This window comes from Carassius auratus, chromosome 26 (genome assembly GCF_003368295.1).
Source record: "Carassius auratus strain Wakin chromosome 26, ASM336829v1, whole genome shotgun sequence".
NCBI classification, from domain to species: domain Eukaryota; kingdom Metazoa; phylum Chordata; class Actinopteri; order Cypriniformes; family Cyprinidae; genus Carassius; species Carassius auratus.
In genome coordinates, this window is record NC_039268.1 from 9,604,929 (window position 1) to 9,624,257 (window position 19,329).

A 19,329-nucleotide genomic window follows, 5' to 3' on the forward strand; every position below is an offset into this window, starting at 1 on the left:
CTCGCCTGCTCGATGGCACCGCGGATTCCCCACAGCGACGAGGGATCTTCAGTAGCGCCTCCCTCCTTCTCCCGGGTTTCGGCACCACTGTAACAATATAACCTTTGTAATCATCGGGAAGAAGGAGGCGGGAACCGGCGGACAATCAAAATGAAACTTTAACTACAAAAATAAACACAAAACAGCGCAACAGCCCCTCGCAGACGACTGTTACGCACAAATAAAAAGCAAACACAAAATAAAGTCCAGGCCTTGTCCTCTCTCATCCGTCACTGTCGTCGCTCTGATTTTATATCCCTCCATCCCCTCCGTGGGACTCGAGACCGGTGGGTCGAGCAGGTGTCGCTCATTTCCCAATCACTCCACCGGCCTCGCTCCTGTTCCCACGACTATCGGCCCCGCCCCACTCGTCACAAAGCTGTTTTGGGAGAAGGGGAGGAAAAAGACAAGCTGAAAATCTTCAAGTGAGTGGCGGCAGAGCAAACTGAAAGTTGGTGCCGAAAGTCCATCACTCTCCTTCTTTCACTGCTGTGACTACTCTTGTTGTATGCGTTTCTTTGCTGTCATTTCGTTTTTCTCCCTTAATAACAAATGTGTCCATTCTGATGCTCAATTGTACTGATACTAATGGCTGCTGATGACTATATGAACTGAATTCTGCCAAAGTGTTTGTTAAATGCATTACGTTAATTAAGTGCATACAGGTCTGCTCATGTCTGAAAATAATATATGAAAAACATTATAGCTTATATTGGTTTAGGACATTCTTATATTAATGTAAAAACTAAAATGAATTGTAAAACTGAAAGTTATTTTCATACTTTTCATAACTTTCGTAAATGTTCAGCATGGTGGGTCACTTTCGAATTTGTGATGGGCTGCGTGTGGCCCACGGGTTGAGAACCACTGATAAAACAATATAATGTCTCTGAAAGATGTCATTCTTGAAAGAAGTCCAGTGATTTAGAGTATTACAGTATTGTCATTGTTATTTGCAAGTTATGTCCCTTAAAACCATATATTTTTCTTTCCCTCCCAGTCAGTTTCACAGGATATTGCTGCAGCAGAGGGGCAGGAGTCTTTTAAATGCTTTCTTAAAGTCCTCGTTAAAGATGGCATATATTAACAGCTTGATGAGGGAATTGAGGTACCCGAGCCAGGTGAGGAAATCTGCGAGTACAGCGGAAGTGCTGCAGTTTGGGCAAATATTCACAATCACCTCCTTCAGGAGGAACGGTAGCCGACAAATCACAAAGGCTCCCAAGATTAGTCCTAATGTCAAAGCCGCCCATCTCTCCCTGGCCCCAGGGTTCCAGCGGACCTTGATGAGATTACCTGAAGAAGAAGAAGTAAAATGCACCCTTTCCCCATCTGTCGACGGATCGGAAAATGACTTCTAGACTGGACAGAATGAGTCAGGACTGAGGGCGATGTCTTTATTGGAGCTCATTCCAGAAATCATGACGCTGTTCACTGTCTGTTTGACTAAACGGCTGCTCCCTCAATGGCTATGCAGCGTCTCCGCCGCCTTGTAGATCTTGTAGTAAAGAACTAAAATGAGGGTCAGTGGAATATAGAATGCTCCCAAAGTGGAGTAGACAGTAAAAGCCACATGGTCGAGCTCAATCAAGCAGTCCATGATTTCCCTTTCCCCATCTTTGTGTTCCACAGGAAATTTCCTCCACACTAAAGGTGGTAGAGACACCAGCACATAAAGTGTCCAAAGGGCAAAAATGGTTAAGATTGCTCTTTTATATGTGCGTTTCTGGGAATAGACCACGGCATCTGTAATGGTGCTGTATCGATCAAGCGCAATGGCGGCTAGGTGTAAAATTGAGCAACGTCGACACCCAACCAAAGGTGACACACAATCGGACTGAGAACCCACGTCTCTTCTGCTATGTACACAATACTGACGGGCATCACCAGAACAGCTACTAGAAGGTCTGTCACAGCCAGCGAACAGATGAGGTAGTTGGCTGGTTGGTGGAGTTTGCGGGTGATCAGGATGGCAGTGATGACCAGGGAGTTGATTGCGGTGGTTGCCACAGCCAGGAAGGAGAGCGTCAGGGAGAGGAGGATCTTTCTTGCAGAAGTCTAGTGATTTAGAGTATGACAGGATTGTCATTGTTATTTGCAAGTTATGTCCCTTAAAACCACATATTTCTCTTTCCCTCCCAGTCAGTTTCACAGGATATTGCTGCAGCAGAGGGGCAGGAGTCTTTTAAATGCTTTCTTAAAGTCCTCATTAAAGATGGTGTATATTAAAGGATTTATGAGGGAATTGAGGTACCCGAGCCAGGTGAGGAAATCTGCGAGTACAGCGGAAGTGCTGCAGTTCGGGCAAATATTCACAATCACCTCCTTCAGGAAGAACGGCAACCAACAAACCACAAAGGCTCCCAAGATTAGTCCTAGTGTCAAAGCCGCCCGTCTCTCCCTGGCCCCAGGGTTCCTGCGGACCTTGATGAGATTACCTGAAGAAGAAGAAGTAAAACGCACCCTTTCCCCATCTGTCGACGGATCGGAAAATGACTTCTCGACTGGACAGAATGAGTCAGGACTGAGGGCGATGTCTTTATCGGAGCTCATTCCAGAAATCATGACGCTGTTCACTGTCTGTTTGACTAAACGGCTGCTCCCTCGACGGTTACGCAGCATCTCCGCCGCCTTGTAGATCTTGTAGTAAAGAACCAAAATGAGGGCCAGTGGAATATAGAATGCTCCAAAAGTGGAGTAGACAGTGAAAGCCACATGGTCGTGCTCAATCAAGCAGTCCATGACTTCCTTTTCCCCATCTTTGTGTTCCACAGGGAATTTCCTCCACACTAAAGGTGGTAGAGACACCAGCACAGACAGTGTCCAAAGGGCCAAAATGGTTATGATTGCTCTTTTATATGTGCGTTTCTGGGAATAGGCCACGGCATCTGTAATGGCACGGTATCGATCAAGCGCAATGGCGGCTAGATGTAAAATTGAGCAAGTGCAGCATGTAACGTCGACACCCAACCAAAGGTGACACACGATTGGACCGAGAACCCACGTCTCTTCTGCTATGTACACAATGCTGACGGGCATCACCAGAACAGCTACTAGAAGGTCCGTCACAGCCAGCGAACAGATGAGGTAGTTGGCTGGTTGGTGGAGTTTGCGGGTGATGAGAATGGCAGTGATGACCAGGGAGTTGATGGCGGTGGTTGCCACAGCCAGGAAGGAGAGGGTCAGGGAGAGGAGGATCTTACTGGGACTCATCTTGCTGGCCAGAACATCAGAGAGATCCACTGATGAGCAGTTAATGGGGTCCATGGTGGGTTGTGGCCTGTAAGGGATGGATGAAGAAAAAGTATGAGCAAGAGCAAAACTCATTTCCATTGGAAAAAGAATACACATTGACTTTGTAATTTACACAGTGTGAAATTAAAAAGGTTAATACCAACACAAGTCTTAAATCAGTCAAACCATGACACAACTCTAGAGAATTTGTTTTCTATAACTTCATTATTTTGCTGGGTATTTCTTGTATATATTTCCCAAATGGTTTATTTTTAGAAATGAGTCTAGCAGACAGATTTCAAAACCGATTGTATTTAGAAGAAGATCATAGTAAAACTGACATGTAAACATGCTTTTAATATTTATTAATTCAATAATTTTTTATATTATCTACAATATATTTGTTTAACTTTCCCCCCTTTTTAACAGTAACTATATGCCATATAATATGGGGTGCTAGTCTTTATCATTTATTTTCAAATGGTTTAAATGCATCTGATTTATTGTTTATACTTTGTTGCAGACGTTTAATCTTAAACTATGAAATCTTAATCTAATAGAAATGTGAAATATTACCACATTTAAAACTAAAATCACATTAGCACCAAGAATAAACAAATAATTTCAACATTCATGGTGTGAAAATTATTTAATCCATTTTTAATAAAATACAATCTTGGCCTTTCTATTTCATAAATGTAAAAAAAGGGATAATTCACCCAAAAAGAAAAATTATGTCATTAATTACTCACCCTCGTGTTGTTCCAAACCTGTAAGTCTTTCATTCATCTTCAGAACACAAGTTAAGATATTTTGATGAAATCTGAAAGGTTTCTGACAATGCATAGACAGCAAGGGAACGACCATATTCAAGACCCAGAAACATAGTAAGGACATTCTTAAAATAGTCCATGTGCTCTGAAGATGAACAAAGGTTTCACAAGATTGGAATGACATGAGGGTGAGTATAAATTCATATTTTTCATTTTTGTGTGAACTTTCCTATTAAACACAATATAGAATTTTAAGTTGAGAAAAGAGTTTTTTCTGTGATGTACACCATTGGACATTGTTAGTGGACAAACTAAATAATCTGATTGAGGCCATTTAGTGGCCATTGCTGAGCGTTTGCCCTAGTATGTTTGAGGTAAGTCAATTTCAAATGTAAACTCCGGCAGTGTATTTGATACAGTTTGCTATGCAGTTCTTAAAGTGGTATTTTTGTTTGCTCGCCCCCTTGTCTAAATTTACCACATCATATGAGCACAAGATGGTTTTTAGCATTACACGGCATGTTTAAAAATATTCTGGTTACATTACTTAAAAGGTACTTATCACTTTTTAGTTTTCTCTTTGGGTTAATAGGATTTATGCTTATGCATGCCAAGCCAGATGAAAGCATTTTAAAATGTTTACTATTTGCGTCACTGCCGGTGAAGCTGTAATCTGGCCTGGCAGTAAGATGCTGATAACACTGAGAGACGTTGGAGCCACCCTGTCAATCTAATACGCTCCACATAAGTTTTGGTGATTCATTTTTCACAGTGCAGTGGAAACACACCAGTGAGCATGTTGACTGCTCAAAAAACTGGGAATAGATGGCAACCCTGTCTTTCTCAATGCTAAGCCATGCTAGTCAGTGTGATCTTCAAGTCATCCCAGCTAGCTATTTTCTCCTGCCAGCCACATTTCTCACTTCCTACAGTTCGTTAGAACAGGATCAGACTGTGCTAATCAGGTTGTTTATTAGCACTCCGATATTTTTAAGATTAGCACTATAAAAACAGCTTTACATTGCTTAGTCTATAAACTGTGGGGCTGTTCCAAAAGTAGTGAGCTGCCTTCCTTTTTTTTTTTTTTTTTTTTTTTTTTTTTACTGACCTATTTAAAATACTTTTCATAGGCACCAACTTTATACATCATACAGGTAGCGTTCCTCACACAGCATGCATAAAATCCTCCATTCGAAATTGATTCTAACAGACTCTGGTATTAGCATGTTGCTTTCACACTTGATTCCAAAACTGAGTTCAACAGGGTTCACTGTATTTTTGGGGTCTGAACTATATATTTGTGTGATTGTGTCATCAAAGTAGTAGCTTTGGGCATATGTCATGTATATTTATATGCGGATTAAAACCTGCCAATAAATGGTAGACCAATAACTGATATTTTGAACTGATATACTGCGTATGTCTGGTGTAAAAATGAAAATGAAGGATAACAATTGCCGTGACAAAAACTTTATTTAAATGCTTTTAGTTGATATAATAACTGATACCGATAACCATAAAAATACTTAATATCGGCACCGATAATCAGTATAATAAACAAATAACCAAACAATACATATAAACATGCATGTATATTTTGATATAATAAAGTTGCATATATAACATATATGCAATTCATATTTTATTTACTTCCCTCTTTATATTTATCAATCAATAATAAACAAGATCAAAGTGACAGAACTCTGACAAATTTAGATAATGTACATGTATGAAAGTTCTATTTTGTCTCACAAGTAACATATTTGGCAATATTACTCTTGATGTTGGACAACGTGTGTCATACATTACACATCTATATGGGAATGCTCCTCACCACAGATCGAGAGCTGTAGTTTTAACCTCGCAGCATTTCAGAAAAAAACATATACACAGCTAACAACAGAACTACTATTGATCATAGTCGGCTAAAAATGTTTTTGGCAAATGCACCTCAGCTTATCATGACCACTTGTTTTTACTGGCCTCATAATGCACTATGGGATTGCAGGTGAAGCTGCCTTTGGAATCAAGGCCAAAATAAGGTATCTTAAGAGGCAGTAGAATTATGCTGAATACCTTGTGGTACAACCTTCATGCAGTTACAATGCTTAAAAATGCTGCCAACAGAGATAGCTCAGAAGGTTTTTAATAAACAAAGCGTAGGTTAAACTGAATATAAGATTAGCAGTTGAATATACGTACAGCAGTTGCTTAATAATGTACAGATTCACTTTGATTTTGATCCTCATCTGACTTTCTTCGCCTTCATGCATTTAAAGACTATTTACTTGGTGTACTATTAATTTTTTTTTTTCTTGAGTATGTAGAAAAAAATATTTATTTCCAAATAATATGCAAAGTAAAAGGCATATTCTACTAAAGAAAACAAATCACAGGATCCATTCTAGGCATCAATAGGGACTATATATCTCACACCAATAATTTCTTGATTTACACTCTATTAAAAGTATTTGCCTATCTGATATGCCTTGAAGACTTTTAAATCCATGCCTGGGTTACCTGCTAGATGGCAATTCCCTTCCTCAGAGAATCTCAAAAGACCAAAGGTAATTGCGAGTAGTTTCAGTGAATATGCAAGCGTTGGAAGGTCTCACAATTGACTGTCATTTCACTGAGCTCTAATATGGTGCAGCAGATTCGTCACTGTTTTGTTGATGCTGTAGCTTCATCAGCCTTGACACATGTTACCAGTATAAAATAGCAAATCAGAAACAAGTAAACAAATATGGTGATTCAGAAAACACAGATGTGAAAATGTGGGAATTATTCGGTTCGGCTCTAAATGAAGGTTTATAATATTTAATGTGAAAACCACGTGGCGTATTTCCAGATGAGACAGGAAATTCAGTGAATGTAGGGCCAGACTTTATTTGATCTATTTTTGATTGGATTGGCTCATGAGAAATTGTTGTTATTCAAATCAGAATGAAGCCAGGTGGTTGGAGGGGAGGGGTCGAAAAATAAATGGATTAATGAAAACAGCCGAAAAGGAAAGTTATTTCAGAGCAAGAGCAAGTTATTACATTCTGATAAAAGATTCCGAAGCAAATGAATCAAGCATAATGACACCAGCACTGTATATTAAAAAGTAAATAGGGTCAATTTTGATTTCATACTGGCACCCCACCATCTCTTATCCCTTTTCAGAGTCGGAATAATGCTCATGGAAGATACCCGACTGCTTGTCTGTTGGGGCTGGGAAATATATAACTAGAATTTAGCCAAGCACATTATTTGCAATCAGTAAACTATGCACTAAATGTAAATAGCAGATGGATGCCATTTAAATTTAGTGCAAGTAGTGTAAGATGCTATTGTACCAAACTGTGTTTATAGCAAATTATTAACATGCAATAACAACATGGTTAGTGTATATTTATTCAAATCATAAATGGATGCTGCCTGATTTGAACCTTATTGTCTCTGTCCCTAAGCCTACACTTACCCATAACCCTAATCATATTGAACCTACTGTACAGTAGGTGTCTTCATATGTCTTGAAAGTGAGCCACAATTTTGAGCATAGTGACAATATGAGCTGCACATGTAGCAGTTGATCTGCCAGTCTTGTCAATATAAGGACACAACATTCAATTTCAATTCTAGGCTTATAAATTACCTATTAAATACTTTATTCCCACTATTACAGACATGCAGGGCAAAGTTTATCCAATTGCCATTGCCAATAAGACAGGTATTTTACATTTAATAGAGCGCAACACTGAATGAGCGCAACAAAGCACAATACGATACATATAAAAGTATTTAGCAATAAACAGCAATATCTACCAACACATAACACATGAAAAACTTCAGGAATCCCAGCCAAATGCACAAATTCATCCTAGAAGGCCCAAATTCAAACATGTGGCTTGAAGGTAAAGGAAAAAAGGTTTAAACACAGAAACAACAAAAGCACAGCTTCTCGTGGTAATTTGGCTATTCACATTGACGTCAATGGAAAAGGAAAGTCATTTTATAAGAAGAGCAAGTTATTACATTTAGATTAAATACAGAATACAGAAACCTTTTTTTTTAATAGCAATGGATTATTCACAATAAAATGGGGTGTGCATTAAAAAATGAAAGCGCATCAATTTGAAGTATAGCTATACTGACTTCCAGTTCTCCCAAAAGAAAGTTTTACACATTAACTTCTATTCATCCCAAGGTCTGATGTAACTGGGAGTTGGGATTTCACTCAGCACTCGCTCATTTTTAACCAAAATAAAGAACTTTGCCTTGGAGTAGGCTACATAAATCTTATGAAACACGTCTCGAGAGGTTATGAGATTTTTTGCAATCTCTGCTTCAGAGAGCAAACAACAACAGACTGTCACGGAGAGATATCAGAACACATTGCCAGATGCAGAATGACTGAAGATCTGTCCTTCACAAACGTCCAGCACTGACTGTTCCAAAAAGCCTTCTGGGTGATTGACTGGTGATCGCACTTCAAGGCTGGAGTCTGCCTGGTTGCATTGATATTCCTTTAAAGGAATAATGGAAATGTACTCACCCTCAGGTCATCGATATTAACCCTATTTAAAATGTAGTGTAACTTTTTAAATTACTTTAATAAAGTAATGTAACTAATTACTTTTTTGTACTTTTTGATTACTTTTCTAAATTTCTAAAAGGAATAATGGAAATGTACTCACCCTCAGGTCATCAATATTAACCCTATTTAAAATGTAATAGTAGTGTAACTTTTTTAATTACTTTAATAAAGTAATGTAACTAATTACTTTTGAGTACTTTTTGATTACTTTTCTAAATTTCTAATGAATGTTTATTTGCAACTGTTAATAATTTTCAAATATTTACACCTTACAGGTTTAACCTTAAAGTAGTGCTCAATACTGTCAGACTTTCACCATCCTTCATCACTTTTAAGATGATCACATTTGAACACATCCACCACACAATCAGACTTTAGTATTGCCTTTTACTTTGAGATTGATCTAAAGTTCAATGCAGATTTAAAATCAAAAGAAATAGTTTATAGATACTGTTTTTGAAACCAAATCTTTGCATCACTACAGGAAACAATGCGTCTAACAATGGTTTGGGGAAAAAAATGTTACTAAAAAAATAAAATCATATACTCATCAACTCAAATATGGTTATCTAATAAGCATGTGTCCTATTCTGTGTACTAAATTCCTGAAACATTGGTGTCTTTCTGAAACACTGCTTTCTCTTTGTATATGATGATAGTTTCTCAAAATAAGTAAAATGCTCATGAAGTGACTCAGAGCAGTTCTAGAGATTATATTTGTGTTCATGTACTCATATATTGAGGCGGCAGAGGCCGAAAACACGGCGAGCTTCAGTAGGCCTATGTGTAGTAAATGAAACCGCATGTCAGCGCCATTAATTTCCACGAGGGGTGGACTGGAAAAAAAAAAAAAAAATATGCTGGGAAATCTCACACTCATACACCCACAACACATTATGAAACATGAACAACCCTATTTTGTGTATGGACCTGACATGAAAAAGATTTCAATCTTTAAGCTGGGGACATGCATCATAATTAAGAGTTCTCTCCTGAACTGCACCTTCACTTCCATTATCCATCCATCCTCTCATGACTTTAATACTGAAGATTTCTATTTGACTTTTACCATGTTTTGTAAGTGCATTTTAGATTTTTTTGGCAAATTAATTACCACTTCTATTTATTTTTACTACAGATTCCATGGTTAAACCACGTTAGTGCCATACCATAGGCTACATCCAGTCTGATCCCAACCGCTTGGCGGAAGCGCGCGAGCCAAAGCACTGTAGTCATGATTAACCGATTCATGATTTATTAGAGACTTAATTATCAAATGGCAGATTCAGAAATTATCACTTTAGGACATTCGGCATGCAATTATACAATAACAATATTAAAATAGAAGGCCAAATCGTCTGCCAGGCCACTGGGAATTGTCCCGGTTCTCCCGATGGCCAGTCCGCACCACAGACACGCAGAACGTGCAGGATTCATAGATTGTCATTTTGTGACTTAATATTCACAGACACTCCTATATCCTATATATCCTATATGATTCAAGTGTACTGACCTACTTTTGATTTATTCGTCCAAAATGTGTCATATTCCGTCTGCGTCAGGTTGAATGCTATTTTTATGACTGGATTCTACGAACCAGACTGTGTTTTCCGCTTCACTGAGATTATGGGGCGTATGTTTTAGTGCAATTTGGGAAAGAAATAAGCTGTATGTGAATGTGTGTAAATATTCAAATGTAATCCCCTTTGTAATCGTAAATTTTTTTTATACGTAACTGTAATTTAATTACTTATTTTTTCTTAGTAACTGTAACTGATTACAGTTCCATTTATTTTGTAATTAAATTACGTAACTCCATTACATGTAACTAGTTACTCTCCCCAACACTGTCCATAATATTGGTTTCTCCGATTAAAAAAATCATCTTGTCTGAATCAGGAGAGAAATATGCACAACTGAAAACTATTCTAAACAAATATGATGTTTAATATCTACATGTGATTAACTTTTTTTCGCGAAGAAGCATAATTATGGATCATGAACTTGTATTTGTTTTGGCCAGAATTTACACTTCTCAATGTATTTTCACTTCACAGGATGTTAAGTGATGGACTGCAGTCATGTAGATTACTTGTGAATTATTGTGATGTGTTTTTTATTTTTTTGTTTTTGTTTTTTTTAATCAACTGTTTGGACTCTCGTTGGCGGCACCCATTCATCACTGAGGATCCATTGTTGAGTGATGCAATGCCTGTTCCCATGAAGAAACCAATTCATTTGTATCTTGGTTGGCCCAAGGGGCAGTACATTTTTAGCACATTTTCATTTTGGGTGAACTATTACTTTAATACTGCTCAAGGCTCTACTACTCTATAAAAATTCATGTCATGGGCAAAAAGAACAAAGAGTAGGATTAGACTCAGCCTGGTGCAGTGGGACTGTCTCTGTAAAACCTGCTAAATGAAGCCATGGTGTGGATGTTTGTACACTTAGGGCCACCTGGGTCACCTACGGGTAACATCCGATCTTGATTCAGATGGAAGTCAACAGATGGAATGCTTCTGGGCACTAAAATCTTTATGGGCACGATAACAAGATCATTACGGGCTGTCTGTCCACATGCCCTCAATCAATAATGTCACACTCTCCTGAAATGAGTTGGATGTGCATCAAACACAGTCTTGTCCTTCCCCTTCAGAAACAAAGTGTAATTGCCTTCATTTGTGCATCTGACGGTTCTCAATGATGTCCAATTAACTCAAGTGTGTGAGGTGCTAAATAAGATTTTCTTGTGTTACGTTTTGGTTACATCAACTCATGGTCAGTGGATTTTTCTGAGTTATATCAAAGCCATTCATTAGTCATTTATGATAGATAGGGTTTAAATCACCCGCTATTTGTAACAGATGAGAATATATTTCATTTCATTATTCAATTAAGATGGAGACAAACAATAAAATAGACACAGAAGAGCAATTACATATTTCTTTATACATCTCCACATATTTAATGCAATATTAGAAGATATCACCTCATTGTAAATTAATAAATACAAATAAATAAATCCCCCTTTTCAAACTGCTCACAAAAAGCACCCCATAGGAGATTCAAGCAATTATTTTGCTTCTTAGGAGGAATTTCATTTAGTTTTAATTTCACTGTTTACTTGACTCACGGGATATTTCATACTTCACTACTTGCACACAGTCACACTATCAAAACCCCATTCTTCATTCAGTAATCAAATCTCCATTGGGTGTGCATTCAGAGAATTAATGAGAACTAAATGTCAATCATGTTGTGCCAGTGCACTGTCTGTAGGTGATTGATATCTTCAGGAAGCAAGCGAGAGGAGTTGATGTTCTACTAGTCTGAAATCAAAAATCAATGATACGTGGCTAGAATGAAACCTACCGTCATGCTTCATTTTATCAGCCCTGTGAATATCTGTTTGACTTTTTGTATATACCTGCTATATCACTCCACCACCAGCAGTGAGGTGCCATGCTTAGTCATATAAAAACAACTACCATAAATGAACACCCTTTTATTGAATGTATTTTATACGTTTTTCCCCCTTTTAAAAGTATTTCCAACAGTCAGACAAATCTTACAAAATATTACTATGATCATCATCATCATCATCATCTTCTTTTGAAACTCTTTATTTTGAACAGTCTGGCAAATTGCAATCAATATCTTTTATAAATGGCCTTGTGTGCACATAATAATGGCTAAATTATAAGGAACAAAATGTACCTGACTGGGTCTGAATAAAATATGAGCCAGCGTAGGGCATCTGGCTATTGGCCAAAAGGGCAGGCCAGGCAAAGATATGCCGCTCAATCTATTAATATGCACAGTATACATCAGGCTCTTTACTCATCTTCAAAACCTAAAAACTAACATCTGAGACAAATGAGTAATCATAACTTGCATTCTAATGTGCTGCAGATAAAGGTCTTTGCATTTTTTAAAAGAAGCTCTGAAATACCATTACAATTTATCATGCATTCAGCCCCAGAGCGGTTTCTCTTTTTTTGTTGTTGTTGGCATCACAGAGAGTCACAGCGCAGTTCAGAAATAACTTCATGGGGACCACCAAAACAGTGTCAGATCTGTTGTTCATATTTTCAAAAACATGTTGATGAATCATACAGTCTGTCTCTATACTACATCTTTGTTGTTTTCTGAAGGAGTATTTTCCCTGCCTGATATGCAAGCATTCCCCTGGTGTTCTGAATATACTTTTATTGGGCATTTCCATTTTCCTGCAGCTAAAATGTCTGATTTGTGGGGACCCTTAAAATAATAACATTTGTATAAGTACCTTAACCAGTCTAATCCTTCAGCTGAATAAAAATTGTGGTATAATTTTTTACACACACACACGCACACACACACACACACACTCACAGCCGTTCAAAAGTTTGTGATCAGTAAGACTTTTTTTTTTGTTGTTGTTGTTGAGAAGTCTCTTATGCTCATCAAGGCTGCATTTATTTGAGCAAAAAAAAAAAAGAACACCTTGCAAAATGTTATTACCGTCACGGTTGTACTACAATGAGGAGCTTGGAACGAGGAGAATTCTCAAACACAGTCTTTAATCCTTCTGACACTGGATACACAGGCCTGACAGGAACAGCATAAGACGAACATTCACATTAAATACCGGACAAGGGAGAATGGCACAGGCTAGAACTTAAATAGGAATGATAACGAAGGGCAGAAGGTGAGGAGAATGAACTAATAAATAAACCACACCAGGATACAATGAACAATAAAACACAGGAAACGTAGGTCACAGAGCAGAAACATACAGACATATCCGTAGAAACACCGTAGAAACACCATGGGGAGGGGTGGGTGAGAATTTGGGAGATGGCTCCAGAGAAGGACAGACACACAGAAGGGGGCCGTCAGACAGAGACCAAGGAGGTGATGAAGGAAGGAGGAGCCATGGAGGGACCTGGAGCAGGAGGAGTCCAGCTAGACCCAGGCCACAGCCATAATGACTGCCCACGGGTGGAGCCGACAGAGGGAGGAGCATCGGAGAAGGAATAGCTGCTGACTTCAGGGGACCAATCAACGGTGGCTGAGCATGTAGCAGAGGACCCCAAGCCAGAGAGCCGATGGGCGATAGGGAGGATCTGGAGGTCCTATGTGGAGCCGTTGGTGCTGGCAACTGACGTAAAGGTGTGGATCCAGGAGGCCGAGGTGGAGCCGGACCAACAGGGGACTGAGGTGGAGCCGAGGGAATGAAGGAGCCTGATGGAGCTGGAGGGACGAAGGGACTAGGCATAGTAGGTGGAGTGGAGTCCTGCAGCGCAGGATGGTCGACACCAGACCAGGAGGAACGAGGTAGCCCAGCGAAGCTAGCGGACTGCCACGATGGAGAGGAGGGAGCTAGGAGCCATAGTGGAGCCGATGGGTCCACGGGCCAAGGCGGAGTCCAGGCCACGGAGGCTGGACGTGGAGTCAAGGGAAACTTCAGCCACCGCGATACTGGAGGATGGCAATTCTGCAGGGCTCACAATGCATAGATGGTGGGCTGAGGGTGAGCAGAGGGGCTGCCAGATGACAGCGGAGAAGGAAGGAGAAGGACAGGAACACAGGGCTGACAGGAACACATGTAGCACAAGACGAACATTCACATTAAATACCAGACAAGGGAAAACGGCACAGGCTAGAACTTAAATAGGGCAGATAATGAGGGGCAGACAGGTGAGGAGGATGAACTAATAATGAACCAATGAACAATCAAACATGGGAAAACAGAGCAAAAACACACAGACAGTCCAGAATCCTGACAATTACCATATAAAATAATGGTTACTATTTTAATTTCCTTTAAAATTTCATTTATTTCTGTGATGCAAAGTGGAATTTCCATCAGCCATTACGCCAGCATAAAGTGTCACATGATCCTTAAGAAATCTTTCTAATATTCTGATTTATTTTTATTATTATCAATGTTGGCAACATATATATATATATATATATATATATATATATATATATATATATATATATATATATATATATATATATATATATATATCAAAAAAAAGAAAGAATACAAATTTACTGACTCCAAAATTTTGAACAGTATAGTGTATATTGTTAGAAAAGATAAATGCTCTTCTTTTAATCATTTATTAATCAAAGAAGCATGAAAAAAGAATCACAGGTTCCAAAAAATAAAAATAAGCAGCACAACAGTTTCCAGCACCGTTAATAAATCAGCATATTAGACTAATTTCTGAAGGATCGTGTGACAGGAAGACTGGAGTGACGATGCTGAAAATTCTACTTTGCATCATAGGAATAAATTTGATTTTAATGTATATTAAAATAGAAAAAGTTATTTTACATCATAATAGTATTTCACAATATAACATTTTTCCTGTATGTTTTATCAAATAATTGTAGCTTTGATGAGCATATGAAACTCCTGTTAAAACATAAAAATCATTCGGATCCCAATCTTTTGACTGGTAGTGTGTGTGATGTATATACTGAATAGAGAGAATATTTCATAAATATATTTCATTTACTGGTAATTTATTATTAAACCCCATGTTGGAGAAAAGGCAATTCATTTATTCTGTAAGCATGTAACTGCATTTTAAGCCCATTTTTCACGTTAGGAAGATTCAAGTTAGTAACATCTGTCTGCACTTATTCATAATAAATAATAACACTCTTACCTGTCACTGGGGTCCATATTACCTTACCTTTACTTTATAGTACCTAAAACATAACATCCCAGCGATAGCCTTTGTTTTTATATATATATATATTATATATATATATATATATATATATATATATATATATATATATATATTTCTTATTTCCCCCTGAGAGTGTATTTTAATGGATACAAATGAAGGCAGAACAATAGCAAACAATTGAATTACTGATATCAATAATTGAATCAGGATTAAAATGTACACGGAGTCAGAAATAGCTAGAAGATGATAAATAATTCCTTAACATCATATTCCGGGTTCTCTTGGACTTAAACCATTTGGGAATTTAGGATCCTGGAGCAAGAAATTCTCATGGATTCATCTACTGCTTGGAGAATAAGTAGCCTACGTTTAAACTAAAAATGGGTTATTCAAGTGGGTAACGTCTGTCTCTACTTAATATAGCCTAAATAATAACTATAAATAAATACAAATAATAATTATAAATAAATATTTAAAAAATCTAATTATAAAAGTGCTATACATTTGCTGTGTAGGTTTCACATACACATTCATTCACAAAACAGTATATTTGCGTTAGTCTGTACACTTCACGAGACGCAAATACACCTCAGCAAACAGGTGGTCAAAACCTCATTTAGTAATTTGACTTAAGTAGCTACTTACGTTTAATGACTCGGAAGTCTTCGCTTCAGCACGGTCTCTCTGATAAAGTATTCCCTCCACTGATGGAAATGACGGAACGTCGGTTTTCGGAGCTGCGCGGCGCGCGACTGCGGTAGTTCAATGCTTCTGATGAGAGCGCGAGAGATTCATCTAGTGCGTGGGAGCCGCGCGCCGCGGAGCGCCTGACAAGATGCTTAATGAGAAGGAGGCACTGCTTCATCATCGAGTGAAGAACTGCTCAGCGATTACGAGAACACGTGATATTTTAATTATCGTTTTCAACTACTTTATCTTTTCATGTTCTTTTTCTATTAGCCTACTATGTATTTATTTTTCTTTTCTTTTTAAGCTCCGTCAGCAAAGGGAATTCGCTTTTTTAACAGTGTCCTAAGCAAATGTACAGTGTATTTGGACATAGTATGGTAAGATAAGATATATGTAGCTACTGTGGTGATCATTGGGTCTATGGAGGATTGGAGGATGCTATCCAAGGTCCTCCAGGGCGGTTCAATAGTCTATGATTCATTTTCAGCCAGGAAACCTGCAGTCTAGCTGTTATGTAACCAGTGAAGCTCAGATAGCCATACCTCAACAAGCAGAACAGATCCCGCCAAATATCAGCACACTCAATAAATGATAGGGTTCGTGCCTCATGACAGCCAGTGGTGCATATTATACAAATAAACTCTACATGAAAGTAATGCATTCTAATATATGTGCATATTTACCCAGAGCGAAGATGGAGGGAAGATTGCGTCTTAGAGGCAAACGAAACCATGATTGGTCAGGATGTTTTGCTCACATCAAAAGTTTCGCTGCAAATGTTGAAAGAGGAAATGTAGAGAATGGGAGGTCAGAGATGCAGGGAATTGGATTTCTAATAAGGCAGGGACAGAGATTGGGATCTGGACACGATGAGTCTCTGTAACAAGGCCAGGGCATTCTTGAAAGACAGGGGAGAAAATTGAGCGAGACACAAAAATGAGTGAGTGAGGGATATAAACCAGCACGAACAGGTGGGCTATTATGAGGCAGGAGAGATGGGAAACCTTTGTGATGATGCTCTCTCACACGGCTTGTCACTTTCCGCTCATTCTGTCAGTCTTTCCCTGGAGCAGAGATTCGTCATTATAGCTTATCTCGGAAATAACAACCCCATTCATCTGAAGCCTGTATAAAAGCCAAAGCTAAAATTCCTCTAGTGGAACAGTGGTTTCTGTAGGCTTTGTTTACAGCAGATGTCAAGTCATTTCATTTAACCTGTGGAGGATTAACTGTTTACGTCAGGACATTTTGTAGAAATTCAGAACAGCTTTGCCTCCAGGATAAATGCACAGATTCCCACATGGAAACATTATTTCTGTTTGCTAGAAAGTAAGCCTTTTCGAAAGTTTAAGCCTGGGAATGTTCTTGAAGGAATTATGCACCCAGAATTGAAGATTGTCTCATTACTCATTTACTCACCCTCATTTCATTTAAAGCTTCTTTCCACAAAGAGAAAGTTTTCAAACTTTCCCTAGAGCTGACTGCATGATACCTTTCCCAAAATATAAAGGCAGCTGTACATTTCAATGTGTAAATCAAACACATGTGCATCAAAAATAGAAGTTTTGTTTACATAATATATGAGTGTGTACTGTGTATATTTATTATGTAGCCTATATATATATATATATATATATATATATATATATATATAAATACAAACACATGCATGTATAGATATTTTAGAAAAATATGCAATGTTTATATATTAAATTTATTTATCTATTATATATATATATATGCAAATATTTTCAAAATATATACTGTATGTGTGCGTATTTATATAAACAGTACACTAAACACTAAACACATATATATATATATATATATATATATACACACTCATACACACTCATAAACATGTATTTTGGAAGCAATTAATCTAAATTAATCATTTGACAGCACTAGAAATTACCCACTTATACTGTATAAAAATGGAAAATGGATCCTGTCTATGTGCTAAGGTTCAAGTAAATGCTTTTTTTACCTTGCTAAACGTAAAACCTTGCCTATAAGCTTTTAAGTGATTACTGGACTTAATGTCAACTGTTACCACCCCACAGTGGGATTTGTGGCCTTTTGACCACACAACACTGTATATCTTCCTAAATGTGTTTCTGATCCTTCTTATTTCTCTATTGTAGTACCACATTGGCCTACAGCACCATATTTTCTAAAGTGAAATGGATACATTACCTGAAGGTCAAAATAGGTGAGATTTACCTTGTATCTTTTTCTTAAAGGGAACCAGCTCCAGTTCATGCTATGTTTTCTAGCTTCAACCTCTTCACATGTTTGTAGAGTTGGAAGATTTCACTTAAGGACTGATCTTCACACAAAGACGAGTATTAGTCATGAGGCGGCACACAAAGTGCTAAAATCAAGTGACACTGAGTTGGAAACAAGAAAATGCAATCCATAGAAAGACACTTTTGATTCTCCTGTGAATCTCTTTGGTGTCTTTTACAGTATATAAATACTGTTTGCTATATGGTTTTATCCCTTTGTAATAGTCATGATTTACTCACCCTGTCAGTCCAAACCAATAGTTTCTTTCTTTCTGTAGAACACAAGAATATTTCATGAATGAAGTCAGTGGGTTTTGTTCAGGCTTGAATTGATGAACTTGTACTTGTTCTGAAATGACAAGATGAAAAGGTCCAAATATAATCTTAAATCAAATCAAAACACTGATTTGTCCACAGATATACCGTACAGACTACATCAAATATGTTGGCATAAATGCCAACTATAAGTCAAAGTCAAACCGTTCTCACATGTGACCAAATATTAAATTTCATATAGTGTACAGTCAAGAACAGCTTCTTTAGAATATCTTTAAAATAAAGCCATTCAAGCTCAGAATGACATGAATAAGTAAGGTCTTCCTTTAAGTTTAGCCATGAAATCTGATTTATTGCTACTCATTTAAACAGAAATGTGCAACCTGAGGAACCAACCACTTTATTTTGCAAGATGTTTAACAGTTAAAACCAAAATTGAAGATACCATTCTAGAATATCAGGGGCAGCTGATTCAAGTATTTCATATAGCATAATACTATCTAGGAATGGTTATAGAAAGGGAAAATCGCAATGCCATATGTTTGTCAAATTCAGTAAGTAGCTGTTTCCCAGTCCTGTGCCTTGTAAGCAGGACTTTATTCAGTTTATCATGAGTGACCATAAAGATATTTATAAAATACTTTTATTTCCAATAAATGCTATTCTTTTGAACTCTCTATTCATAAAAGGACCCTGTTGCCATCAAAGGAAAAATAAATACACTGTAAAAACAAAAAGTTATTTTTTAA

The 19,329-nt window shown here is 37.7% G+C and overlaps 1 protein-coding gene and 1 pseudogene across 1 annotated transcript; both read right to left on the reverse strand.

The window, feature by feature from the left end:
• Window positions 1-365: 365 nt before the first annotated feature.
• Window positions 366-2,094, reverse strand: LOC113043960 (5-hydroxytryptamine receptor 1F-like; annotated as a pseudogene).
• Window positions 2,000-16,250, reverse strand: LOC113044280 (5-hydroxytryptamine receptor 1F-like). The gene is made up of 2 exons (XM_026204108.1): window positions 15,972-16,250; window positions 2,000-3,319 (listed from the first exon to the last, which is right to left on the reverse strand). The coding sequence occupies exon 2, from the start codon at window positions 3,304-3,306 to the stop codon at window positions 2,188-2,190; it is 1,119 nt and encodes a 372-aa protein (XP_026059893.1). The 5' UTR covers window positions 3,307-3,319; window positions 15,972-16,250; the 3' UTR covers window positions 2,000-2,187.
• Between the last annotated feature and the right edge of the window lie 3,079 nt (window positions 16,251-19,329).